Here is a 26,895-nt window from a genome sequence, read left to right as displayed (position 1 = left end):
GGCCGAATGGCTGAGGTTATATAGGAAAGAGAAGCTGTGGAAAAGGAAGCGGAAGCCTAGCCCCTGGCAAAGAGGGTTCAGGGTAGGGGGCGGGGCGAGAACTGCTGGGAGGAGCCACAGGCCCTGAGTGAGTCCGTGGTTTGTTTGAGACCTAACAGATTGCATGGACAAATCAGGAAGATCCAGTTTCAAAACAATAGAAAGTAATAAATAGCTTGGCAATATTGTTTCGTGATGAGGCACTGGTTTATCATGAGTAATTCCCTAGGCTTAACCCCCAGTATCAGGAAGTCTGAAATGAGGTGAAAAGAGGGGAGGAGCAAGAATGCGGGTGGGTAGAGCAGTGTATGTTAACAGCAAAGGAATCAGTCTTTTTTTTTTTTTTTTAAAGATTGGTATTTGTTTTGTTATAAGGTTTACTATTGTGCATACAGTGTTCTGTCTGCATGTACGCCTACATGGCAGAAGAGGGCACCTGATGTCATTTTAGATGGTTATGAGCCGCATGTGGTTGCTGGGAACTGAGCTCAGGCCTTTCAGAAGCACAAGCTCTTAACCTCTAAGCAGTCTCTCCAACCCACCAGTCAGTCTTACAGCAAGATAATTAAGGGAAAGAAGGAGAGAGAGAAATGTCTGCTCAGCCCTTTGGTGACACACTACAAACCACCCTTGCTGTCTGATAGTTTCTGTCACATGGAAGTAACACTGATGACTACTATCAGAAACTCCACGCTGCTCTCAAGTGGTAATGAGACCAGAATGGCTGGTCAGGGCCAGTCAGGGCAGATCAGGTAGGGATTAGTCAAAACTGCTTATGTTCTGGCATTCCGCACCTGCAGTAGTTGGGACATAGGGAAGCACCCAGTCACCAAGGCTGCATTCTTTTAAAAATTTCAGTTATTACTGTATGAATACATGTATGGTGGTAGTGGTGGTGGTGGTGTGTGTGGAGAGAGAGAGAGAGAGAGAGAGACAGAGAGAGACAGAGAGAGAGAGAAACAAGGAGGGAGGGAGGGAGGGAGGGAGGGAGGGAGGGAGGTGGGCCGGCGAGCGAGAATGAGCACACATGTGAAGGTCAGAGGCCATCTTTGTGAAGACAGCTTTCCTTTTCTCTGCCTTTCCTTGGGTCCTGGGCTTGAACCCAGGCTGTCAGGCTTGCAGAGCAAGCAGTTGACCTGATGAGCTAACTTGAGGAACTGACGACTGCATTTTTCCCCCCTTTGAGACAGGGTGGTGAGCCTTGGCTAGTGTGGAACTTACTATGTAACCCAGGATAGCCTAGAACTCACAGAGAGCCACTTGTCTCATGCTTTTTAAAGGCATGCACCATCACATCTGACCCAAGGACTGCATTCTTTTAAAAGAAAAAGAGTATTAGATGTCCAGGGTTTATCACTAATTCCTACACTAAAATCGTGTATAAAGTTGCTTAAATATGTGCAAATCCAGCATTAGGTATAAATGTCTTACGCATACAGTTCTTTAGCAACTATGATTCAAATCTAAATATTAAATGCAAGCCAAATTACAGCTATTTATATGGCAGCAATAGTTTACTATAACCAAATCAACTAAACCAAAAGATACCTCCCTTTCTTTCCCCCTGAACTTTCTTTCTCCTGTCCCTTTCCTTCACCCACCTTTCTCTTTCTGTGGCAGGAAAATCATATTTTTAAACAAGAAGAATATGGAAAAAGTATTAAATTGTAAAACCTAACCAAAATTCTTATTTTTAATGGAAAATTATAGGAAATCAAAGTAAGATACAAACATAGTGAAAGCCTCAAACTATATGAGAAAAATGAAATACTGAGTCAAATACCTGGCACACTGAATGGTTGGTAAACAGTCAAAATCTCCCTCTCTCTCTCCCCCCCCTTCCCCTAAGTTGCCTTTTACTTTATTTTTTAAAAGATTTATTTATTATTTATACAGTATTCTGGCTGCAAGTGTGCCTGCACACTATAAGAGGGCATTAGATCCCATTATAGGTGGTTATGAACCACCGTGTGGTTGCTGGGAATTGAACTCAGGACCTTTGGAAGAGCAGCCAATGTTCATAACCTCTGAGCCATCTCTCCAGCCCTGAATGAATCTCTTTATCCAAACTCTAATGTCACTTATTATATGAAGTATGATCCAATAAATCTCTTTAGTTCAAATTGATATGATTCTACATATGACAAATAGTTTGACGCAAGATTTTTTTTCTTTTTTTGAGACAGGGTTTCTCTGTGTAGCCTTGGCTGTCCTGGACTCACTTTATAGACCAGGCTGGTCTTGAACTCACAGAGACCCACCTGCCTCTGCCTCCTGAGTACTGGGATTAAAGGCGTGCATCACCATACCCGGCCTGCAAGAATTTTTCTTAACCTAGAAAATAAAATTGTCTTCTGTCAGCAGAACAGAGAGGGGGCTCACACTTACAATCTCAGAATTTGGAGGCTGAGACATGAAATTGCTACAAGTTTGAGGTCAGCCTGTGCTATATGCTACTGAGTTCTAGACTAGCCTGGACTACAAGTGTGAGACTGTCTAAATAAGGAAGCAAGGAAACCAAGAGAAAACCAAAAAGACATTGTCAGTTCTTACAGTGCATTTTATTGGACCTACAGTTCATTTAAGGGATACACAGATACACAGCTTGTCTGATCAGCCACTAATATACTTTGGTGCCCTTTGATTTTTGTACTCAGCAGCCAGTTCACTTTCTCTCCATGTTCAATATTGAGCTTTGGCAAAATCTTTGCATGTTCCTCCCCATCTGCTGCTGCGGCACTGGAGTTCCCACCCTGCCCGGGGCAAATGCCTCTCTTTGCTTTCCTCCTGTGGGTGTGCTTTGCGGGGCTCTTCTGCTTCTTTTCCATTGCGCTGCTCACATCCCACAGCCTTATCCTCCCGTCATTCCCTCCGGTGAGCAGCAGATGGGACTCGGGCAGGAAGCAGACCTGAGATACCCCCAAAGCGTGACCCTTAAATCCCAACTCTCGCTCACATTTGACTCCCATCACCCTGAAGATGCGCACCTTACCATCCTCTGCACCGCAGCTGAAAACATTGCCACACGATGCCACAGAGACAGAGTGGGCTAGTGCCGGGTTTAGGAGCTGACCAGGGGACTGAGGGCCTTCCATTTCCTCTGTTTCATCCTCCTGTAAATTTGTAATCCAGACAGGACGGGCTTTTTGAAGACTCCACAGCATCACCTTTAAACAAGGTGAAATTACACAGTCACACGGTGTTCTAGCCACGTTGCTCAACTATAGTGCTTACTGAGCTTCTAATGAAATATGATGTAGTTCCTGTAACATTTCAAATGGTCAGAAGCTACTACAACATGCTAGGGTAATGTTACTGACACTAGCCTAAAGCTAGAATCAAGATGCAGAGGTAAAATTTACAAAGCCAGATCCTAAAAACTTTTATAGAACAGACTCCCTTAAAATACAATTGTTGGGCTCAGGACATAGCTTAGTGGCAAAAGCACTTATTTGTCATCTGCAAAACCCTGGGTGTAATTGCCAAAATCACTCCTCAAATTAAAGAAAAAAAAAAAAAAAAAAAAAAGGAAACAAAGCCAGGTAGCATGGTAGCACATGCCTCTAACCACAGTACTCAGGAGGCAGAGGAAAGAGGATGTCATTGTTTTGTTTTGTTTTGTTTTTGAGACAGGGTTTCTCTATGTAGCCCTGGCTGTCCTGGAACTCGCTCTGCAGACCAGGCTGGCCTTAAACTGAGAGATCTGCCTACTTCTGCCTCCCTGAGATTAAAGGTGTGCCACCGCCAACACCATCAGGCATAGAAGGCAGATTTCTATGAGTTCAAGGTCAGCTCGGTGGACATAGCCAGGTCTAGACTAGCCAATGCTGCACAGTGAGACCTTGTCTCAAAAAACAAAACAACAAAAACAAAAAAACAAAAACAACAAAAACCCCTCTCTTTTTCATACTTTATATTTGACCTGCCAAACAAATTCTTGGTTTATTTCAAGCTATGTTGGGTAAGCTGGCTTTGAACTTTGTGGTTACCCTTCTGCCTGTTTGTCCAGTGCATGCATTACGATGCGTAGCTCAGAGTCTTTTTTTAATTTAGTGAAAATCAGTTTTGGGGCGGGTGAGATAAGTATTGTTCTACACCCCAGCAAACCCAGCATTTGGGAGGTAGAGGAAGGAATTTAAAATCATCCTCTGCTACATAGTGAGACTTTACCTGGCAGGTCAAAGCAGCCAATTGTCTAACCCTGCCTTTCTCCAAATGTTTAACAACGTTTTCTTGCAGCCGTGCTTCATGGTGCACGCCTTTATTCCCAGCACTCGGGAGGCAGAGGCAGGTGCATTTCTGAGTTCATGGCCAGTCTGGTCTACAGAATGAGCTCCAAGACAGCCAAGGCTACATAGAGAAACTGTCTTGGAAAAACGAAAAAGAAAAAAAAAAAGTTCTCTAGCAACTACATGCCCCTAAAATGTTTCACAGAGAATTGGAGGCAAAATGGATCTTCATTTTGTTAAAAAGATTTAAAAAATTTTTTTTAAAAAGACAAGGCCTTACTATATAGATCAGACTGGTCTGGAACTCATAGAGATCTGCCTGCCTCTGCCTCCAAATGCTGAGATGGCATGCACACCCAGCCCATTCATAATGATTCCTTTTACTTTTACTTATGTGTGTGTCTATGCACACATGTGTATGCCTAGGGAGTCCAGAAGAGGGCACTACATGCCCTGTAGCTGGAGTTACAGGCACTTGTGAGCCACCTGACATGGGTGCTGGGAACCCAACTCAAGTCCTCTGCAAGAGCAGAGGGAACTCTTGCTGAGCCTGTCTTCTGCCCTGTCCATTTCCAATCTAGCCTAGAGTACAGGTGATTTTTGCTTCTCTAACTGCCACACCTAGTGGTTAATGAGCCAGTGGTGAAAACAAGTCTAGCTGAAGGATGAGAGAGTGACTAGTCAAAACAAACTCTATCAGCCTTCTTATAACCAGCAGCCACCTGGTGCTTACTGAAAATCAAAGGATGACCCAACTGGAGGGTAGCGAATGCAGATTTAGGAAGGCTTTGGTCAAGAACTAGTTGTAGGCTGCTGGGAAACTGTGTCCTATACGTAAATACAGGAGGAGCCTGTGGTGGCACACGCCTTTAACCCCAGCACTTGGAGGCAGAGCCAAGCAGAACTCTGAGTTCGAGGCCAGCCCCATCTACAGAGTGAGTTCCAGGATAGCCAGGACTTCACAGAAAGCCCTGTCTCCAAAAACAAAAACACCCAGAATAATTGTGTATTGACTGAATCTATAGTGAATTTCTACAGAAGCACCACAAATATTTTTCAGGGGTGGTCTTTATTGTTTGGTGAGTGTCGGAGAACATAGGCCAGCTACTGGTTCTGCTGCCAGGCCCTCCACCCTGTGGATGATACTGACTTGTGGTGGTGGTTGTTGTTGTCTATAGTAGGTGAGACAGGATCTCTTGTGACATAGCTCTGGCTGTCGTCCTGGAACTTTCTATGTAGCTCTAGCTGGCCTCACACTCAGAGATCTGACTGCTTCTGCCTCCTGGGAGCTGGGATCAAAGGCGTGCAGCACCACTTCACGCATAGATGACACTGAGAATACCTCATAGAGTAGAGAAAAAACATGGACTTTGGAGGCAGAGACTGATATCTGATTCTAGTGAGGTAGTTCCTTTTTAAAAAAGTTATTTATAATGGGGCCGGGCATGGTGGCACACACCTTTAAATCTCAGCACTTGGGAGGCAGAGGCAGGCAGATCGCTGTCAGTTCGAAGCCAGCCTAGTCTACAAAGTGAGTCCAAGACAGCCAAGGCTAACACAGAGAGACACTGTCTCAAAAAAACAAAAAAAAAAACAACAAAAAATTTTTATATTTTATGTGCATTGGTTTTTTTGCCTGCATGTAGTTGTGAGCTGCCATGCAGTGCTGGCATTTGAACCCAGGTCCTCTGGAAGAGCAGTTAATGCTCTTAACTGTTGAGCCATCTCTCCAGCCCTGAGGTGGTTCGTTTATAATAATAATTTTTATAAGGAACAATAGGAGGTTAGAAAGATGGCTTAGCAGTTAAGCACACTGTTTGCTCTTCCAGAGGACCCTGATTCAAATCTCAGCATCCACATGGCATACAGCTGTCTGTAACTGTAGTTCTAGGGAATCCAATGCCCAGTTCTAGCCTCCACAGGTACCATGCGCACAAAGCAGTGCACAGACATATATACACAGGCAAAACACCTATACACATAAAATCAAATGCTTTTTAAAAGGCCCAATAACTAGGAAGGCATGAACAGAATGAAGACTGTATGTGCAAAGCACTCCAAAGTCCTAAGTACTCAGTCCTAGTGATGAGAGTTTTCTCTTGCAGGAGGAAGGCCAGCTCACCGTGGGAAAGTTCACATTACCTAAAACCTCTCATACTAACTCATGCTCTGCACCTGTGAAAACAGAGAAGTACACCCACTAGCTTTCCCCACACCGTGTACTCTGTACCTCCATCTCTTTCCTTTGAACTCAGGCAAATTTGTGATGTTGCTTTCAAAGGCTGGCACTGCATACAGTGTTCTGCTCTGGTCACTCACACGCACGTCAAGAATCTCAAAATTTAAAGTAAGAACAGACCTTTCAACTCTCCAGTGCTTTTAAACCTCTTAAGAGTTTCTAGAGAGCCAGGAGTGGTGGTGCACACCTTTAATCCCAGCACTTGGGAGGCAGAAGCAGGCGATCTCTGTGAGTTCGAGGCCAGCCTGGTCTACAAAGTGAGTCCAGGATAGCCAGGACTACAAGAGAAACCCTGTCTTGAAAAACAAATAAACAAAGAGAATGCGTGGATCAACTCTAAATTCAGCACCCCCCTTTAGTTTGTTTGTCTTGTTAAGCTGATATAAAACTACCCCTTCTTTGTTTAAAGTATTAAAATCATCTATTTGAAGCCTAAGGCCTTAGAATTTCTGTCTTTACGGATGGACAAAGGAAGACAAAAGGCTAATGAGTAAAATATAGTCGGTTTTGTCAGGCAAGCACTCAGGTAGAAGTAAGGCTACAGTTCACAACTGGGTAAGAAATGTTAGCGGAGAACAGAAAACATCTGATCAATAATTTGATTCCAGCAGCTCAGTGAGAAGGAGCTCAGTGGTAGAGTACATGTTTAGCATATATGGGTCCTGAGTTCAGTTCCCAGAACTGTCAAGGAAACCAACCAAACACATACTTGATTTTGTTAGCAAGCCCTCCTCAGAAATTACCCAAGTGCCCTTTGCAAAATCATCACCTGCATATCCAGGCCACAGGACACCAGGCTCTGAGGCCGCTGAGGTCGAAAAGCCACAGAAGAACAGATGTTGGAATGTCTCTTCAGAGATCTGGTAACTTTCTTCTTGTCCAGGTCCAGGATTTTGATTGCCCCAGAATCATCAGCAGAAGCCAGCAGACTTTCAGTGTCATTTAGTGACAGACAATTGATTTCTTCCTCATTCACATGAAAATGATCCAGGGCCCCTTTAAGGGACCTGACGTCTAGTACACTGATGGTTTCTCCGTGGGAGGCATAGAGCTTGGTGGCGCAGGAGCGAGAAAACAAGACACTGGTAACATCTTCAGCCCCTTCCAACTGCATGTGTCCTAGTAGAGACCCATCTTCACCCCATGCCACAAGAGCTCCACCCTCTGCTCCTGAAGCCACCAGCCCATCTTTACTTGCGTTCAGGCAGAGGATAGAAGAAGAATGCCCACTGGTCCACTTGACTGCCATGATGGCCTCTGGAACTCTGAGAAGAGGAAAGAAGCCAGTTTCAGATTCTATACAAGAACTTGATGCTATGATGAGACAAATAACCAACACTTCAACCGATCTTAAAGACAGCTGAAAAATTCAACTGCCTCCTCCTCTCAAAGACACTTAAAGACCAAACCTCCAGAACTCTAGGTAAACCTAAGACTGATTTCTGCCTCTCTAGTACACATCTATCCACAGGAGACCAAACATGCTGACTAGCAGCTGCAAGCTTTTGCAGGTTTTCTTCCTAATCTTATCCTTTGTTTGTTTGTTTGTTTGTTGAATGGGTTAACTCAGTTTTAAAGGTGCTTTTGGCTAAATTCTACCTAAAGCATAAGAAGTTAGGCAATGAATAAATTTTATAGTTAAAAGGACTATTATAGATACCATAAAGTTCTGATAATTTTCTCCATAAATCCAGTAGTAGGTCTTTTGTTTTGTTTTGTTTGTTTTTTGGAGACAGGGTTTTTCTGTGTAGCCCTGGCTGTCCTGGACTCTCTTTGTATACCAGGCTGGCCGTGAATTCACAGAGATCCACCTGCCTTTGCTTCCCAAGTGCTCAGATTAAAGGCGCACGACACCATCACCCGGCTAATAGTAGGTCTTATTTCATTAATCCCATAAGATTTAAGAACAGTACATATGTACGCACCAGAAAGGGAAAAAATTAAATTTCCAGACTCTAAATGAATCACATGGGTATTTATTGACCACTTGCATAGTCCAAAAAAATAGTAAAGAAATATAAATGGGTTGTTTAAAAAAGTTAGGAAAACTTCAAAAATGTATATGTCATTTGGGACCATTGAGGTAGGTCAGTGGTTAAGAGAACTCGACTTATTGCTCTTGCTGAGGACTGGCATAGGTCCCCAGGATGCACCTGGTGGCCAACAGCCAATGAATAACTTCCGTCCTGGGAGATCTGGTGCCTTCTTTGGGCCACGAGGTACGTACATCATGTCTATGTATGATTATTTACTCATATGCATCAAATAAATACATCTAAACATTTGGTTACATATTCAGTGAGGCTTTTTACTGTAGCCAATCAACATTTATCATGCATAATACTTATTAGTGATCCAATTAGAGCCTTCAAAATTATTTGGTCTCCAAAACACATCCAAAGATCATTACCAAAAGTGCTAAACTTGTAATCATAGCACTTGGGAGGCTGAGGCAAGAAGATTTTGAGTTCTGGGCCACTTTCAAGGCTACATATTGAGACCTGCAAGGGAAAAGAAAAAAAAAAAAAAAAAAAAAAAAAGGGAATGTGTGTCAAAGAGAATGCTACGGCAGAATGGCTATGGGGAGAATGTACTTAACTATGAGCTAAGTCAAAACAATTAGAAAATTAGTTGTTTTTAAGCCACTGATTTTCTACACTTGGATCAGACAACCTAGTAGAAATGGTTTAACGCCACTATTCTATTTATCAAGTCATTAAGCTTGTCTTCTCCTGTGTAGTTGCACAGAATCACTCATATCTTAATATGGATTACTGTAATTAGATAATAGTTTCATTTCCTCTAACTCCTAATGAGATCATGGAGTGCATAAAAGCAAAGTAGGGTAGGTTAAGAGCATTTTTTAAAAGGGCAGAATCCATTCTACCTGCTCAGAACTGGCTCCTGTGGCATTAAAAGGTGTGCACCACCACTGTAAACATTCCCCACACGGGGAAGGACAAGGCGAGGTCCATGAAAAGTAGGTTAAAGACTTGTAACAAGAAAACAAGAGAGTGATAAAGGCAAACTTTTTCTACTTTGAAACTATCCTGATGCTAGTTGGGCGATAATATGACACTAAAAGTCATCTGAATAACAGGGATAGAGACAACAGAATGAAGCTGGGTGGCACACACCTTTTGACCCCAGTACTCAGGAGGCAGAGGCAGGTGGCTATCTGTGAGTCAGAGGCCAGCCTGGTCTATACATCAAGTTCCAGGTCAGCCTGGGCTACACAGAGAAATCGGCGTACAAGAGGGAGAACGATATCCATTAAATACTTCAAAGACTTGTCTTCAGAGAGACAAAATAAAGGAGAAAGAATCTGAGAAATGACATCTCTACTGTCAAGTGTTTTTCTCCAGCCACACCTGTATTTATGCATTTTTGCTATTCATGTGTGTAAGGCTCAGAGAGAGAGGGAGAGACAGAAGCTGCCTGACTCTGCCTTGCCCAGTTTGGTCCCAAGTAGCTGGGCTATAGACTCTGTAGCATAGTGCCTTGTCAATGCCTTTCAACCTGACCATTCTACATGCTTCTCTACCTTCTTTTCAGATCCACTAAACTTAAGGGAAATGTAACTGTCAGACAAAATTTGGTTCAACATTCAGGAACTGTGAAGAGAGATGGCCATTACTATATTATGCGAGTCAACACCTCCTCATAGATTTGGGTTCTCTAAAGTTAGTCCTGGTGTGGAGAAACTGAGCAACAGCCAAAACAACTAGAAGACTGTGGCACGAGCACTGACGAAACCGACAAGAATTTGGGTTACTTAACTTGCTGAAAGGCATCCTGAGGAAGGGATTAGTAAGTCATAAGCATGTAATTATACCACAGTAGGGAACCAGTAGTTGCTGTTCATTTGTTTTTACTGAAAAACAGGAAGTGAATTACACATAGGTGGGTCTCAGGCAAGGTTTCTTACTACACAAAGATTGCATGACACTGGAGTTGACCTCTGAGTCTGTGAACTCTATTATTATAATAACCATCACTTCTTAGAACTGTCTTGAGAATTATACAAAAGCCAGATTTAAAGACTTCATATAATGCCAGGCTCACATTGCAGTTCTTTTATTTTACTTTATGTGTATGGCATGTACGTATGTGCCTCTCAGGCATGCATGAACACAGAAGAGGGCTTGGCTCCCCTTGAATTGAAGTTACAGGCAGCCTTAGGCTTCCACATAGGCGCTGGGAACAAACTCGGGTCCTCTCCAAGAGCAGCAAGCGCTCCTCACTGCTCAGCCATCACTTCAGCTCCTGTTATCCTTTTTTTTCCCCTAGGTGCTCTTTAAAATTTGAAGACTTAGTATAACTGAATAATGCTGGATTTCTTTTCCTTTATGCATCTACTTTATTCTCCCTCTTGGGAGCAACAAATAAAAAAAGAAAAGAACAAACTATACCTTTCCTTAATCTTTTTAGTAGGAGATGGGACTCATTTTGTCCAAAACGGTTGTGACATTTAGTATTCAAATGGCACTTTGAGATTATCTAAACTTGTTTTTGGCTGCATATTTACAAGGGTTGCTCGGATTTAGCCTCCTTATTTTTAGAATGAGTACTGATACAGATGTTTTGGTGAGTTCCTACGCTCTTGGCCAGGAAAAAGACTATGTCAATTGCTCAAAGTAAATAAAATAAAGTAAAATGGATCTAACCTGTCCAAGACAAGAGGTCCTCAACTGCCCAAAGGGAAAGAAAATGGGTCCAAACAGAATTGACCGTGCAGGAACTAAGAATTGGCTAGCAAAAAAAGGGAAGTGTCATGAATAAAGTTGGAGACTGCGCAGAAAGCAAATGAAACAAGAAACTCCGTAGGAAGAGAGGCCAAGGAAAGCTGATTCAAGGCCATCAGACGAAAAAGAGAAAAATGCACTTGAGAGGAGATCAGAACACACTAGCCATCAGCCTCATACCTCGCTTCCCGTTCCCGGTCGGCGCCTAGTGATGACCTCACGCGCAGCATCCAATCCCACCAAGTTTAGGGAGCGAGGCGCCTCCGCCGAGCAGTCACTTCCGGGCTGAGAGGCGCGGCGGGCGAGCTGGGCGTGCGCCCTTGCTTCTTGCCCTCAACCCGCATGGCGGATCCCGGGGCGCGTCGCAGGCGGGCCGGGCGAGGCGGGTGGTTCCGGCGCCCTCGCTGAGCGGCTACGAGGGGCGGGGACCCGAGCGGCCGGCGCGTTTGCCCTTAGTGAGGCGGGGCGCGCGACGGACGCCCCCGGGCAGGGGCGGGAGCGGTGGAGGCGCGGGCGGCTGGCGCTGAAAGGGGCGGTCAGCGAGCCGCTCCGGTCTCTAAGGCGAGGCTTGGCCTCCCGTGCCGAGACGGGGCGAAGCGGCGGCAGCGGCGGCCCTCGGGCCGGCTGTTGAGGCGATGGCGGCGCCGGGCCCGGGGGCTGGGGCAGCCTCGGGCGGCGCAAGTGGCGGCGGCGCGGGCGCGGGCTCGGGCTCGGGCTCGGGGTCCTCCGGGGCCGGCGGCCGGCTGCCCAGCCGGGTGCTGGAGTTGGTGTTCTCCTACCTGGAGCTGTCCGAGCTGCGGAGCTGCGCCCTGGTGTGCAAGCACTGGTACCGCTGCCTCCACGGCGACGAGAACAGCGAGGTGTGGCGGAGCCTGTGCGCCCGCAGCTTAGCAGAAGAGGCTCTGCGCACGGACATCCTCTGCAACCTGCCCAGCTACAAGGCCAAGGTGAGGGAATCCCGGGCCACGTCGAAACCCGGCTTTTAACCTGCCTGCCACTCTCGGGGGTTGGGGATGGGGTGGGGGTCCCTTCAAAGCTTATGTCAGGTTTAACCTTATCATCCCGCCTTTCCACGGCTCCAGCCAGTCAATACCTCTCTCACCCCTCCTCTCCGTAAAGATCCTTTCTTTGGCTTGAAGTTCTGCTACGTAACCCACCTCACTTTTTAAAATATTAGGTGGTTTCCCACCATTCAGTTTAATTACTCGTCCTACTTTCGACAGTCTCTGCTCCTAAAGACAGACCACCAGCCAGTACCCTTGACTGAATATTTTCCTGGCCTCCAAGTAGACTGATGACATTAGTTCATCTCGGTTGCTTTAAGATGGGTTTAGTTGTTGGGATCTTTGTGTTCACCTCCCCTTTTCCAAGCTTTGATTAATAAGCACATTTTCATTATTTCCGCCCACGTTCTCTCAGGGCCCACAATATTTAACGCTTCCAAGTTAGTATGAGGTTAGGCATCCTGCTAACTAATTTGCAAGAAAGAGATTTTAGTATTACGTCCTCCCATTGGCGCCATTTAACTAATAAAACTGCCTTGTACCGGTGTTATTGATACCTTTTTCATAGTTCTACTCAGTTGATGTCTCTTCTGTCATTTAGTATGTTGATTGCTGTTTTGCCGGAGTTTTTCTTGTTGCTGTTGTTATCCTTGATTCTTGTGCCTTCATAACAAAGTTGGAGTGCAGGACCAAGTAGTGTCCAGCCCATACAAACAAAGGGCCTTGGTTCATTTAGATAGATGGTAGCTCTTCAGGAGAGCAGTCGCCAGGTGTGGCGATGCACACCTTTGATCCCAGCACTCCAGAGACAAAGGCAAATGCATCTCTTCAAGGCCAACCTGGTCTGTATAGCGAGCTCCAGGACAGCCAGAGCTATATAAAGGGAGGGACTGCCTCAAACAAAGCAAAAAACACATATGAGAGATGATAAATTCTCATCTGCAATGTGGTAAACATACCCATTTCCCCACCTCGAGATAGGGTTTCACTGTGTCTGTCCTGGAACTCACCCCGTAGAGCGTATCCCTTTTTAAATGCTATCTTGCCAGTGATTGTCTAAGTAAGTTTTCCTTTTTGGCATGTGAAATAGATGCACTATTTCTTTTAATATATATGTATTATAAATGTGTTTATACACACTTATTTTATGTCTGTCTTTTTGGAGACAGGGCTTCACATGTAGCTCAGAGTACTCTCCCACTTGTCACCTTTCTGTCAGAGAGTGTTGGGATTGTGATATGGGCCTCGGCTACTGCTTTATTTTTGTCTATTCAGACAAGTGTTGATGTGATAAGAGAAGGAGGCACTGCTGTTGAACATGCCTACTACCGGATAGATAGTCTTTCATTTTTTTTCTGAGACACTTTCTGGCCCAAGCTGGTCTGGAACTTAACAGAAACCCACCTGTCTCTGTCTCCCAAGTCCTGAGACTAAAGTGCCACCACTCCTGGCAAGACTTTTTTGTGTTTATGTGTATGTGACTATCAGTGCCCGCAGAGTCTAGAAGAGTGCCAACCTCTGCGGCTAGAGTTGCAGACAGATGTTACCCCACCCAAACTGCTTGTTTTCTTTTTTGTTTGTTTGTTTGTTTTTTTGTGTGTGTGTTTTTTTTTTTTCGAGACAGGGTCTCTCTGTGTAGCCTTGGTTGTCCTAGACTCACTTTGTAGACCTGGCTGGCCTCGAACTCACAGCGATCCGCCTGCCTCTGCCTCCCAAGTGCTGGGATTAAAGGCGTGCACCACCACCGCCCGACTTGTTTTCTTGTTAAGTAAGAGAAAATCACTTGCCAGGATTGTATTTGTGTAGGGCACATAGTCAATGGGTATTACTTGTATAAGTAATTTATGGGAGAGTTCAGAAGACTTCAGTATTGTCCTACTTTGCTCGATATTCAGCGTTTTTAACTTTAAAATGAAAAATTTTGGCCTTGGTGGGTCTTTTGTGCGATCAAGGCTAGCTAGAGCTACAAAAAAAATATATTTTTTTAAAAATTTCCCTTAAGATTTGTTAATTTTACCAAGTTTAAGGTTTCGGAGCCTGGTACAGTGATGTACACCTAAACTCTCTGCACTGGGAGGCTGTGGTGGAAGCACCAACATGAATTTGAAGTCAGCTTGATGAATTTCAGGCTAGCCTGAACTACAGAGTGAAATCTTGTTTAAAAAAAAAACAAAGCAAAATAAATCAATACTTTTTTGGTTTTTCGAGATAGGGTTTCTCTGTGTAGCCTTGGCTGTCCTGGACTCACTTTGTAGACCAGGCTGGCCTCGAACTCACAGCAATCCACCTGCCTCTGCCATCCAGTGCTGGGATTAAAGGCGTGTGCCACCACTATCCCTCGTCTATGTCGCCTTTTCTGTCCCGGAATCACTTCGTAGACCAGTCTGGCTTCAAACTCACAGAGATTTGCCTGCCTCTGTCTCCATCAGTACTGGGATTAAAGGTGTACAACACCACGCTTGGCTAAATTAATACTGTTTTTTACTTCTGATAGTTACGTGTATGTGAGTCCAGATTTAGATAAAGGGCTGGGGAAGACTTAGTGCGTAAGTTGCTTGCTGGGTAAGCTGCAGGGCCTGAGTTCAGATTCTCAGCACCCGTGAAAAAGCCAGCCTGGCATGCATCTGCAACCCCAGCGCGGGGCCCAGAGACCAAGTGAGCAAAGGAGGGAGCCAGCCAGTGTTCACACTGGGATTATGTGCCCCAGTAAGTACACACATTCACACAACCACACCTACACAAAAGATTCACATAGCATGTCATAGATGCTGTGTTCATACGAGGGAAGCAGCAGTAGAAGTAACATGTCCCCCTTTGCCTGCTTACCCAGCCCTCCCTGCAAGCAGCCCAAGGTGATACGAGTTTTGTATATTTCCAGAGAGATTTTAGTTTTCTGAAGTTTCTAATACTTTGTTTAATTTTCTGCTGTGTTTAATGCAGCCACCAGATGGGCTTGTCCTGGGTTGTTTTAGGCAATGACTGTGGAGATGGAAGGTTAGTTTAGGAGGACTCAGAGAACCTACAAGTCCTCGGACTAGTTGAGGGGAATGTATAGAAATAACTGACCCATGGCACACATTGCTCCTTAGTGCATGTAGGAATACTGGAAGTTCATGGAAAGAAAAAACTTAAGGGGCCTGGGAAGATGGCTCAGAGGTTAAGAGCACTGGCTGCTCTTCCAGAGGTTTTGAGTTTAATTCCCAGCAACCACATGGTGGCTCACAATCATCTATAATGTGATCTGATGCCTTCTTCTGGCCTGTAGGTGTACATGCAGATAGAGCAGCCATATACATAAAATGAATAAAAACACTTTGTTTTGTTTTGTTTTTCGAGACAGGGTTTCTCTGTGTAGCCTTGGCTGTCCTAGACTCGCTTTGTAGACCAGGCTGGCCTCAAACTCACAGTGATCCGCCTGAATCTGCCTTCCCAGTGCTGGGGTTAAAGGCATGTGCCACCGTGCCTGGCAAATAAGTAAATCTTAAAAAAGAAAAACTTCAACAAGAGTTGAGTGGAGAATTAGAAAAGGTTTGAGGTTAAGATGATACGAAGCTGAACTTTAAGATGAGGTAGATTTGGGCTGGAGCGATGGCTCAGTGGTTAAGAGCACTGGCTGTTCTTCTAAAGGTCCTGAGTTCAATTCCCAGCAACCACATGGTGGGTCACGGCCATCTATAATGAGATCTTGTGCCCTCTCCTGGCATGTAGGCACACACGCAGACAGAATATTGCATAAATATTAAATAAATAAATCCTTTAATAAAAAAGATGAGGTGGATTTGAAACATTATGAAAAGCTGAGCAAAAGAACAAGGAAAGCAAAAATGCAAACTCTTACCAACACTTTCCTTTGTGGGGTTTCCAGTCTAGTCAGGGGCATGTGTGTGCGTGCATGCGTTCTCTGCCTGCCTGCCTGCTTCTTTTTTTCAGTTCTAGGGATTGAATACGTGCTAGCTACACCCCTAGCCTGGGGGGTAGTTATTAATCTGATAATTGCAGTTGTAAAAGTGCGTATGGTAAGTATTATAAATTGGAGTTACATGCTGTTGTGAGTGTCAGTAATGGAGACTTTTACTAGGTACTGGGGTCAGGAAGGCTTTCTTACAAGACATGATGCATACGGTCAGTGAGACCTAAAATACAAGGCTAAAGAGCCCAGGAGGAGCCTCTGAGGAGGGAATCTGGCTGCTCAGGTGATGCTGGTTTGAATAAGATGAAAAGAAATGGGACAAACTACAGTGAAGCCATTTCTAATTGGAAGCAAGAAAAGTGGATGTGGGGATGGGTGGTTTGATCTGACTGCAGTGTAGAGAGCAGGGTGGAAGAAGACTCTAGAGATGAGGTGGAGCAGTTAGAGAGTAGGCAGTGGAGACAGAGAGGACCGGACAGACGCAGGAGACGCGATCTACAGAGCTTGATGGCTGTTCCTCCTGCTGCCTTAGACGTGGCACTAGGATTTTAGGTCATCATAAACTAAAGTTAATTTTTTTTTCACTCAGAGAATATTAAGATATTAGGATTATCTATGTATTCTCTGAAATTTGTGGGATCAAACATTTTTTTAAAAGAATCTACAGAATTTGACAGTAGTTTTGAAGTAGAGATGAGGCAGGAGCAGCTACGGAGGACTCCTAGCTATTTGCCTTGCATAATGTAAGCAGCACTTGAGCTAGAGGTTAGGGGAATGGCAGCGAGTTCACCTGTGAGAGAGCAGAACTCATACTGTTGTTGAGATGCTCCACGGATTTCAGAGAGGCAGCTCCTGGTAGCCCAGGAGTAGAGGAAATCTAGGCTAAAGGCAGTACTTTCCAGATGGACTGATGAAGGGAACTGCGATGTTAAGGTGACCTGGGACTAGGTATGTCATGGAAGGCCTTCTGAAGCAGCTGTTTGGACTTGATTCTGCGAGTGGAAACGCCATCCAGGTTTGAACAGAAGAACAATGAAGTAAAAGCCGTGCTTTAAAAAGACAAGGCCTGAAATGCAGAGGGCATAGAAGAGGGAAGGACACTGGCTGAGAGAGCCACCACAGAGGACAGCTCCACATGGGTGACAGATGACAGGGCGGGTGGACCAAATAGAACTCCCAAGGAGCCTGGGCAACAGCAAGATACAATCCTGGCAAGTGTTCAGGTGGCCCATCGTGCCTCCTCCCCCCCTTCCCTACCCTTCACTTCTCCTTCCGTGCTGTAGCTCAACACCAGGGCCTGATGCATGCTCAGCACTCATTCTACCACTGAGCTACGCCATTTCCAGAAATGCTCACGTTTATTTATTTATTTATTTATGGTTTTTCGAGACATGGTTTCTCTGTGTAGCCTTGACTGTCCTGGACTCACTTTGTACACCAGGCTGGCCTCGAACTCACAGCAGTCCACCTGCTTCTGCCTCGCAAGTGTTGGGACTAAAGGCGTGCACCACCATGCCCAGCAAATGTTCTTTTTTATAACTCAAGTTTTACCTATCTCCACGTAGCATTGGTTTTCCCAAATACTTTGCATCTACTATACTTTAAATATCAGACTTATAGCCTAAGCTATTTTATTTTATTTTTTTCTTCTTTTTCAGAAACAGACCTAGAGACAATTTGTTGAGGAAGGGAGATTATTCTGGGGAATGAGGGTGGGCTGGTGAGCTAGGGAGATTGTGCACTCAGATGCCCTAAGGTAGGTCTCCATGCTGTGGAAATAGAAAATCGAGCTTGTTCAGAAACTGTGACTTTAATATTTTGTTTTGTTCTTTAAGATAGGGTTTGTTTCCTCGATGTAGCCGTGGCTGTCCTGGGTAACAAGAGCCCTGGTTTCTCGGTGTATCCTTGGCTGTCACTGGGACAAAGGGAAGGATGAGTGCTCTGTCTGCATGAACACCTCCCTAGCAGAAGAGGGCACCAGATCTCATTATAGATGGTTGCGAGTCACCGTGTGGTTGCTGGGAATTGAACTCAGGACCTCTGGAAGAGCAGACAGTGCTCTTAAGCTCTGAGCCATCTCTCCAGTCCTTATTTTATTTTTTAGGCAGGGTTTCTCCATGTATCCCTGGCTGGAACTTACTCTGTAAAAACTAAGCTGTTCTTGAACTCAAAGATTAGCTTTCCCTTGAACTCCGGGCTCTTTTCTTGCCCTCTGTTTCTTGTGTGCTGGGATTAAAGGTGCTCGCCACCATGTCTGGCTTCCATTTGGTTGAATTCGTGTGCTCTCTAGGTGGCTTGAAACAATGAGCGTGGTGATATAGCAGGGTGTGAGTAATACCGAGCAAGTAAACTGCGGATCCCAGGTAGTTTGTGAGCACTGAAACCTTTCCTAAACTTTAGAGCTGCTATGACTAAGTTCTTTATATAATATTTCAACACACACACACACACACACACACACACACACACACACACACACTTCTTCCCTTGCCTGTGCAGGGCCAGCACTCTATCAGTGATCTCAGCCCTGATGTAGTCCCAAGATGGCCTCAAACTTGATATGCAGCTATGGATAGCCTTGAGCTTCGGCTCTCCTGCCTCTTCTTTCCCGGCAGTGATTACAGCATACACCACACTAGGCTGTAGTTCTTCTGGATCACAGCCTTGACAGTGTGGAAACTGTAGCACGTAAGTGTAAATAAAAGTAAAGTAGCTTGCTGAATTTCCATACACATTTACGCCGAGCTTTACCAGTGACTCATGACAAAGTTTCATGTTTACTGCACTCTGCCTCTGGCTGTTTCAAATCAATTACCATATGTCATTATTTCAGGAATTTCTCTAAAGTACAAGGATAGTTGTGTGTTTGATGGTTTAAGTTTATTTGTAGAAGCTATGCTACAGTTTGGAATTTGGTCAATAAGGCTATCGGATTTCTCACCCTTTCTTTGGACGGGCCTCTGTTTCCCATGTTCATCCAAAACTGGCTCAAGCATTAGTAAGGCCTGCAGGCATATGTTACCATGCCTCGCGCTAGCTCAGAATTATTTTTAACAGGGCACAATATCTAATGTTAGTTTCCCATCCAGAAACCTTAGTCACTATTTGGAAATCGTGTGTTACTTAAAGTTAATAATCTTACTATTTATAAACACAAAGCCTCAGATTATTTTTGTTTTTGTTTTCGAGACAGAGTTTCTCTGTGTGGCCTTGGGTATCCTGGACTCACTTTGAACTCACAGCAATCTGCCTGCCTCTGCCTCCCGAGTGCTGGGGTTAAAGGCCACCATGCCTCAGGTTTTTTGGTTTGGGCCAAAGGAGAGAGATGAGGTTTCATAAGTAGCCCAGGCTGGCCTTGAATTTTCAATCCTGCTTCAGCATCCCAGAGGATTGAGATCACAGGTTTGAGCCACCACATTTAGCTTGTTGCCTTTTTTATTTTGTTTTGGTTTTGGTTTTTCGAGACAGGGTTTCTCTATGGAGCCCTGGCTGTCCTGGACTTACTTTGTAGACCAGGCTAACCTCGCGAAGATCTGCCTGCCTCTGCCTCCCGAGTGCTGGGATTAAAGGCATGCGCCACCACACCCGGGTGCTTGTTGCCTTTAAAAAAAAAATTTATTATGTATGTAGTGTTCTGCCTGCATGTACACCTACAGGCTAGAAGAGAGCACCAAATCTCATTACAGATGGCTGTAAGCCACTGTGTGGTTGCTGGGGATTGAACTCAGGACCTCTGGAAAAGCATCCAGTACTCTTAACTTCTGAGCTATCTCTCTAGCCCTAGCTTGTTGCATTTTAATATTCAAGAAAAATCAAACTTACTTTTTTGGTTCTGTTTCTTACGTTTTTAGGTACGTGCTTTCCAGCATGCTTTCAGCACGAATGACTGTTCCAGGAATGTCTACATCAAGAAGAATGGCTTCACGTTACATCGGAACCCCATCGCTCAGAGCACCGATGGTGCAAGGACCAAGATTGGTTTCAGTGAGGGCCGCCACGCCTGGGAAGTATGGTGGGAGGGCCCTTTGGGCACTGTGGCAGTGATAGGGATTGCTACGAAACGGGCCCCCATGCAGTGCCAAGGCTATGTTGCCTTGCTGGGGAGTGACGACCAGAGCTGGGGCTGGAATCTGGTGGACAATAATCTACTACATAATGGGGAAGTCAATGGCAGTTTCCCACAGTGCAACAATGCACCAAAATATCAGGTGAGAAGTGCTGCTTTCTCAGTATCAGCCATTTTGAATCACACCTTAGTTTGTTTAAAACATGAACTTTTTTTATATATAGGTTTTTGTCTTTGTTTTGGCAATTTTTAAATAAATGATACAATGTTGCATGTCAGTATTTTTTTTTCTTTTCTGCTGCTGCTTTTTTTGTTTGTTTGTTTGTTTGTTTTTGGTTTTTTTTTTTGAGACAGGGTTTCTCTGTGTAGCCTTGGCTGTCCTAGACTCACTTTGTAGACCAGGCTAGCCTCAAACTCACAGTGATCCGTTTGCCTATGCCTCCTGAGTGCTGGGATTAAAGGCATGTGCCACCACTCCTGGTTTTCTCAGTATTTCTTAATACATTATTTGAGCAATCCATCTTTGCTCTGGACCAGAAATTGCCAAGCTTTTTCTGTACAGGCCAAAGAGTAACTGTTTTAGGCCTTGCTGTTGGTGTGTCTCAAACACACTTCCAGCTCTGTTGGTTCAGCATCGCATCAGCTCTAGGTAATGTGAACGAAGAAGCATCGTCTGCTGGAAAAGACCTTATCTACGCTGCAAGACTAGTCTGCCCAAGGGCTGCGGTGTGTTGGCTCATGTGTGCTTGTCATCTTTCCTGGGTCATGAAACATCTAAGATGTTTTTGTTTTGTTTTTCTGGTCACCTCACCACAGCAAATGCATGTGTGTACCTACACATGCACAGTCACTCTCTGCTCCTTACTAATGTGTGCATTCAAAGTCCCTGGAGGTGTCAGTGTTTTCTATAGCGACAAACAAGTTCAGACAGATGGCTGTTTTTCATATCTTATATGTTTTTAAACTTTATGTTATGGGTATGGGTGTTTTGTCTGCATGTATGTCTGAACCATGTGCATGCCTGGTGCCCTCGGAGTACAGAAGAAGTCATATCTTCTAAAATCGTAGTTACAGACATTGCTGGGGATTGAACCTCAGTCCTCTAGAAGAGCCAACAGTGTTCTTAACTGCTAAATCACCTCTCCACCCTTATTCCATCTTAATGTCTAGCACTCATTTGATTCTAGAATCAAAATTACAATCCTTGTGTCTTAAAGCCATTTATTATAGATTTGGGAAAGTGTAAACCAACAGTTCAAAAAGATTCTAGAAATTGGGCTGGAGAGTGGGCTCAGTAGTTGAGAGTACTTGCTGCTTTTCCAGACTTCAGTTCCCATCACCTGCCTTGGGCAGTCCACAGCTGCTTCTAACTCCAGCTCCAGGGGATAAGACTCCGCCTTTTGCCTCTGTGGGCGCTTGCATACATTTGCAGACACATATGCACACAATTTTTTTTTTTTTTTATGTATACAGTGTTGTGCCTGTAGGCCAGAAGAGGGCACCAGATCTCATTACAGATTGTTATGAGCCACCATGTGGTTGTTGGGAATTGAACTCAGAGTCTTTGGAAGAATACCAGTGGTGTTCTTAACCTTTGAGTGTTCCCTCCAGTGCTCCCACCCCTATCTTCATTTATTTATTTATTTATTTATTTGATTTTTCGAGACAGGGTTTCTCTGTGTAGCATTGGCTGTCCTAGACTCACTTTGTAGACCAGGCTGGCCTCGAACTCACAGCGATCTGCCTGACTCTGCCTCCTGAGTGCTGGGATTAAAGGTGTGCACCACCACCGCCTGGCTTCCTATCCCCCATTTAAAATATATCTTTTTATTTTAAATCTGTAAAAGCCTTGAGGAAATGTAGATTTCATATTTTGGAGCCACAGGTAGCCAAAATCTCAAGTTTCAATAATGCTTTCAGGGGCTGGTAAGATACCTCAGTGGTTAAGAAGACTAGCTGCTCTTGCAGAGAACTGCAGGTCCAAGTCCCAGCACCCATGGCAGCTCACAACCAACTGTCCAGAACTCTAGTTCCCAGGGATCTGATGACCTCTTCTGGCCTTTACAGGAAAAACACCCATCCACATTAAAAAAAAAAAAAAAGTAATAAAATTATCAGCTCTGCTACACTAATGTAAATGGTAAAAAGATACATCAGTTTTCTGAAGTGCAAAAAACTGCAAAGTTTTCTTTCATAAACTCACTTTCTTGTTGTCTGTTAAGGTTCTGTATGTATCCTACAGAGAGGAATGTACAGTCTCTTTTTTAAAAAATATTTATTTATTATGTATACAGTGCTCTGTCTGCATGTACACCTGCAGGCCAGAAGAGGGCATCAGATCACATTACAGATGGTTGTGAACTACCATGTGGTTGCTGGGAATTGAACTCAGGACCTTTGGAAGAGCAGGTAGTGCCCTTAACCACTGAGCCATCTTTCTCTCCAGCCTGGAATGTGCAGTCTTATCACTTCAGGTGCACAACGGGGCCAGGTGGTTCATGTCTATAATCTCAGCTCTTAGGAGGCAGAAGCAGGCGGATCTCTGTGAGTTCAAGGCCAGCCTGGTCTACAGTGCAATCTAGGACAGCCAAGGCTACACAGAGAACCCCTATTTCAAAACCAAACCAAACAAAAACAACAAAAAAAGAAAATGCTGATGTCCTTGTTTTCAGTGTTTTATTTCCATTTTGTTTTGGGCTTTGTTCCTGAGTGCTGGAATTAAAGGTGTGTGTCCCCATGCTGGGCACTCTGTCCTGTGTATTTGCATAATTTCTATTGTTCTATCTTCATGCCCAGCCAATTCATTGTACCATTTTGACTAATGAGATGTGGCTATTGTAGGTTTTAGATCCAGATTTCATTTGCTTTCTTTTCTGTCTCTATTTCTCTATGAGATTTCTTGTTTATTTAATTCTTTGGACATATTTAGAATATCTGTAATATACTAATATATATATGTGTGTGTATAACTTCACAGTTATATATACAGACACACACATATATAATAACTATAAATACTTTGAATTATTTGTCAAATTAGAAAACTTTGGTCCAGGTTGAGTCTCTTTTAATTTCCCACCACTTTGAAATTCATACTTTTCCTATTTTATTCCAGTGATTTTTTTTTTTTTAAACTGAAAGTTGGATGTGTGGGTAAGGTATATTAACAACTCTGGGATGTCTTTTTTTCCCCAGAAACTGCTGTATTCTTCAGTACAGACATTAACTTGCCAGGTCTTGTCAAGGCATTAACTTGTCAAGGCTGTAAACCCCATGCCCCTGTGGTGTGCAGCAGCACTTTTTGGCTCCTAGGCCTGTCTGCTTACTCGTCCACCTCCCTGGGAGCTTCTCATGCAGTCTCTGGGCTCTCATGCCGTTGGGTGGAGTTTGTGTTCACTCATTTCCACACTGTCTGGTTCTGCCATCTACTCCCCCACCCCCACCCCGAGATAGTGTAGCCCAGTATAGTTTTGGCTGTCATAGAACTGACACCAACACTAGTGAGACCCGTGCTTCCTGGTTCTTTTACTGTGAACGTACATGCTGTCTGTCCCAAGGTGAGGCAAATGTGAGAATTTCAGCAGAGTTAGTTGTGTCTTCTTAATCTGTTGCAAAATAGGGCTCATTTCTGAGGTTGAAGGAAGGACTCTGGCTTAATAAACAGTGTTGCCTGACGGAGCAGGAGCAGTGTTCTGTTTGTATTGTTTGGTAGGCATGGTAAAGAAAATTTAGAAGACAGTAAGATTGGATATGTTAGTGGTCAAATTGGGCAAAGAGTGGATAAAAGCAGGTGTTGCCAGTCATTTATGACAGGAAATAAATGACGGAAAGTTAAATAACAACAGAATCACCATAATCAGGAAGTATTAAATTAAATTAAATTGTGGATCTTAGGACTTTGTTAGTTCCCCCCTTTGGAGACAGGAGCTCATGTAGCTTAGCTGGCCTTGGTCTCACTGTGTAGCCAATGGTGACCTTGAACTTCTGTGTTCCTACTCCCACCTCGCCAGTGCTGGGGATGCTAGCATTCGCCATCATTCCCAGTTTGTGTGGTGCTGGGGTTGAACCCAGAGCTTCGTGCATGCTGAGCAAGCAGCCTGTCAGAGGAGCTAGTGGCTAGCCCTACTGCCACTCTTCGGCATACAATGTAGCATTCCTTTATAGTTGCAAACTATAAAGGTGACACAGGCTTGCTGTTTCAGCTTTCAAAAGGGAGAAAGCTGGATGTATTGAGGTTGCAGTGTAAACAGGCAGTGCTGCTGTTCTTTTATAAGCCAGGCATGGTGGCATAGGCTCACGCCTTTAATCCTCTGCACTTGGGAGGCAGACAGGTGGGTTCAAGGCCAGCCTCGTCTACAGAGTGGGTTCCAGGACTGTGAGGGCTACACAGAGAAGCCTTGTCTCAAAATCCAAAAAGAAAATCAAGATAAGCATTTGTGTTAAGAATAGTGTTCCTTCTTCAAGCTGTTTACCCCATCCAGAAATCCCCCTTCTGGCTTGCAGAGATAACTTAGAAGATAGAGATTCTTTGTACTTTTCCTCTTTCTAATTTGTATCATTTCTTTAGATGGCCTTTGGTGGAGCCCCTGCTAACCATGTGCTGTCTGTTTACAGATAGGAGAGAGGATCCGAGTCATCCTGGACATGGAGGATAAGACTTTAGCTTTCGAACGTGGGTATGAGTTCCTGGGGGTTGCCTTCCGAGGACTTCCAAAGGCCTGCTTGTACCCAGCAGTCTCTGCAGTATATGGCAACACAGAAGTGACTTTGGTGTACCTTGGAAAACCTTTGGATGGATGACAGTGGCTTTCTGGGAAGGAGGACAGTGGAGAAGAGATCTGCTTGTGGGAAGTGGAACCATGAAGTGATAGTATCATGTGTGCATGCCCAAGAAACATCCCGAGAACACATGAAGTTGAGAACTGGAGAAGCAGCTCTGCAGCAGACGTGATCGCAGTGTTCCCTCTCTCCACTGGGCCAGAAAATCCTCAGGGTTGCAGTGGGCTGAGTGGGCAGTTGACATGCGTGTTGCCGCAGTGAGCAGTGTGTCGCTTCCAGCTTAGAGGTGAGCGCCTAGAGGTGCTATAGGAGGGAATCGCAAGACTGACTTGTGGTGTTCATGGAGAAGGCTCCGTCCCATCTTACAACTGCCTGTTTTTTCTCCGGTCCCTTTATTTCCAGCCAGCTTGACTTTAGAAAGTATGAAACTGGCTGGGTTTTATTTAATATTTTTAATATATTGAGAAGCATGGTCTGCCTGGACTGCACTTCTCTAGCAACGAGAAACAAAATTGTGCAGCTATTTTAAAAGTTGTATATATAATGTGTGTAAAAACTGTAAAGAAAAAGAAAAAGGACAAAGGAATTGCTTTGTTCTAGTTCAATTTCTTAAAAAAATCACTACATGGTACAAAATTAAGAGTGACATTTGGGGACAGTATGGTAACACAAGAAGAGGAGACATGTTATGCTGAGTCATTTGATAATGTTTTGGGCTTATAGTCCATGGCTCTAACAATTATGATAAAGGTTCCTCAATTGGCTGACGACTGGGAAAGCAGACCTACTTATAATTATGCATATGCTAGCAAGGCTGATACAAACGTAATAGGAATGTGTGTCCCTTGGCATCTGGCTTTAGTTTTGGCCCTCTGAGAAGAGTGGTCTCCACACAGAACAGTCCCAGCTGCTCTCACAGGACTCAGTATGGGCACCATTAGCATAAACCCTAGGAGAACACATGGTCAGCGGTTCCTTTATTTCCTAACTTTATAATGCTGTAGATGTTATGAAGAATTTTTAATTTCATATTGTTTACATTATACAACAATCGAAGCCTCAAAGTCTCCACTGGGGCTGTCAACAAAATGTTTACTTACCCATCTGATCAGGGCCTGAAGCAGGGAAGGCTATTTATCCTTAGTCACCTAGGCATTGCCCCATGGGACTTAACGCTGAATGCTGCAGGTTGGCAACAAATTGAAAGTTTCGTTGGAAAGAACGTTATTTCCTATTTTGACCCATAAACCTTCTCACTAACACTCTCTGGAATTAATAATTCTACACAAGAGCTGAGGTGTTCTTGTTTGTTTGTTTTCTTTTGTTAGAACAGAAACATCTTTCTATATTAAAGTATAATTAATGTGGTTCAGATACGTAAGAACTGATGAAGGCAAGTAAAATCTTTGTACTTTTTACATGATTGCTGTATGTATATTTTGTTCTAAATCTAATAAAATTAGGGACAGTGAGCAGCTTGCTGGGATTCTTGGGGTCCTTGAGAACTAAACTTGTCAGTACTGCTATGAAGCAGGAGTCTTCAGCCTTAGGTCAGTCTGTAGTTGCCTCCTGAAAGGGTCACAGGGATTTATTGTGTATTTGTTATGTTGCTTGAAAAAGAACCGTGTTAAAGATTCTTTTGATAATCTGTATCGAGAAGAAACCTTGTACAAGATGGAATTCTATGTTAAACTTCTTAGGGAAGCTATCTGGCCCAGAAATTGTCTTGTTTTTCTTGTTTTCTTGTTTTGTTTTTCTGGTCTAGAACAACTCAATTTGGTGGCGTTTAAAAAATGATTAAGTCTTGGTTAAGCGTGAGGTTGACTAGTTAAGAGGTGATGGCAGTCCGTACACACTTGCCACACTGTTGGGTTGTGACGAGTC

General features: G+C 44.2%; 2 protein-coding genes and 1 non-coding gene across 3 annotated transcripts; 2 read left to right on the top strand and 1 right to left on the bottom strand.

Annotated features, from left to right (window-relative positions):
• Window positions 1-2,561: 2,561 nt before the first annotated feature.
• Wdr53 (WD repeat domain 53) lies at window positions 2,562-7,772 on the bottom strand. Its single transcript, XM_051149766.1, has 2 exons — window positions 7,277-7,772; window positions 2,562-3,206 (listed from the first exon to the last, which is right to left on the bottom strand). Exons 1-2 carry the CDS (start codon window positions 7,754-7,756, stop codon window positions 2,610-2,612), a joined length of 1,077 nt encoding a protein of 358 aa, XP_051005723.1. The 5' UTR covers window positions 7,757-7,772; the 3' UTR covers window positions 2,562-2,609.
• A 3,973-nt stretch (window positions 7,773-11,745) lies between these two features.
• On the top strand, window positions 11,746-26,214 carry Fbxo45 (F-box protein 45). Its single transcript, XM_051149765.1, has 3 exons — window positions 11,746-12,199; window positions 20,018-20,374; window positions 24,847-26,214. Exons 1-3 carry the CDS (start codon window positions 11,888-11,890, stop codon window positions 25,030-25,032), a joined length of 855 nt encoding a protein of 284 aa, XP_051005722.1. The 5' UTR covers window positions 11,746-11,887; the 3' UTR covers window positions 25,033-26,214.
• On the top strand, window positions 16,672-16,815 carry LOC127193498 (small nucleolar RNA SNORA79). Its single transcript, XR_007831140.1, has one exon. It is a non-coding gene; the product is annotated as a small nucleolar RNA SNORA79 (small nucleolar RNA).
• Window positions 26,215-26,895: the final 681 nt, after the last annotated feature.

The sequence above is a fragment of the Acomys russatus genome, chromosome 8 (assembly GCF_903995435.1).
Source record: "Acomys russatus chromosome 8, mAcoRus1.1, whole genome shotgun sequence".
NCBI lineage: Eukaryota > Metazoa > Chordata > Mammalia > Rodentia > Muridae > Acomys > Acomys russatus.
This window is presented reverse-complemented; position numbering and strand designations above follow the sequence as displayed.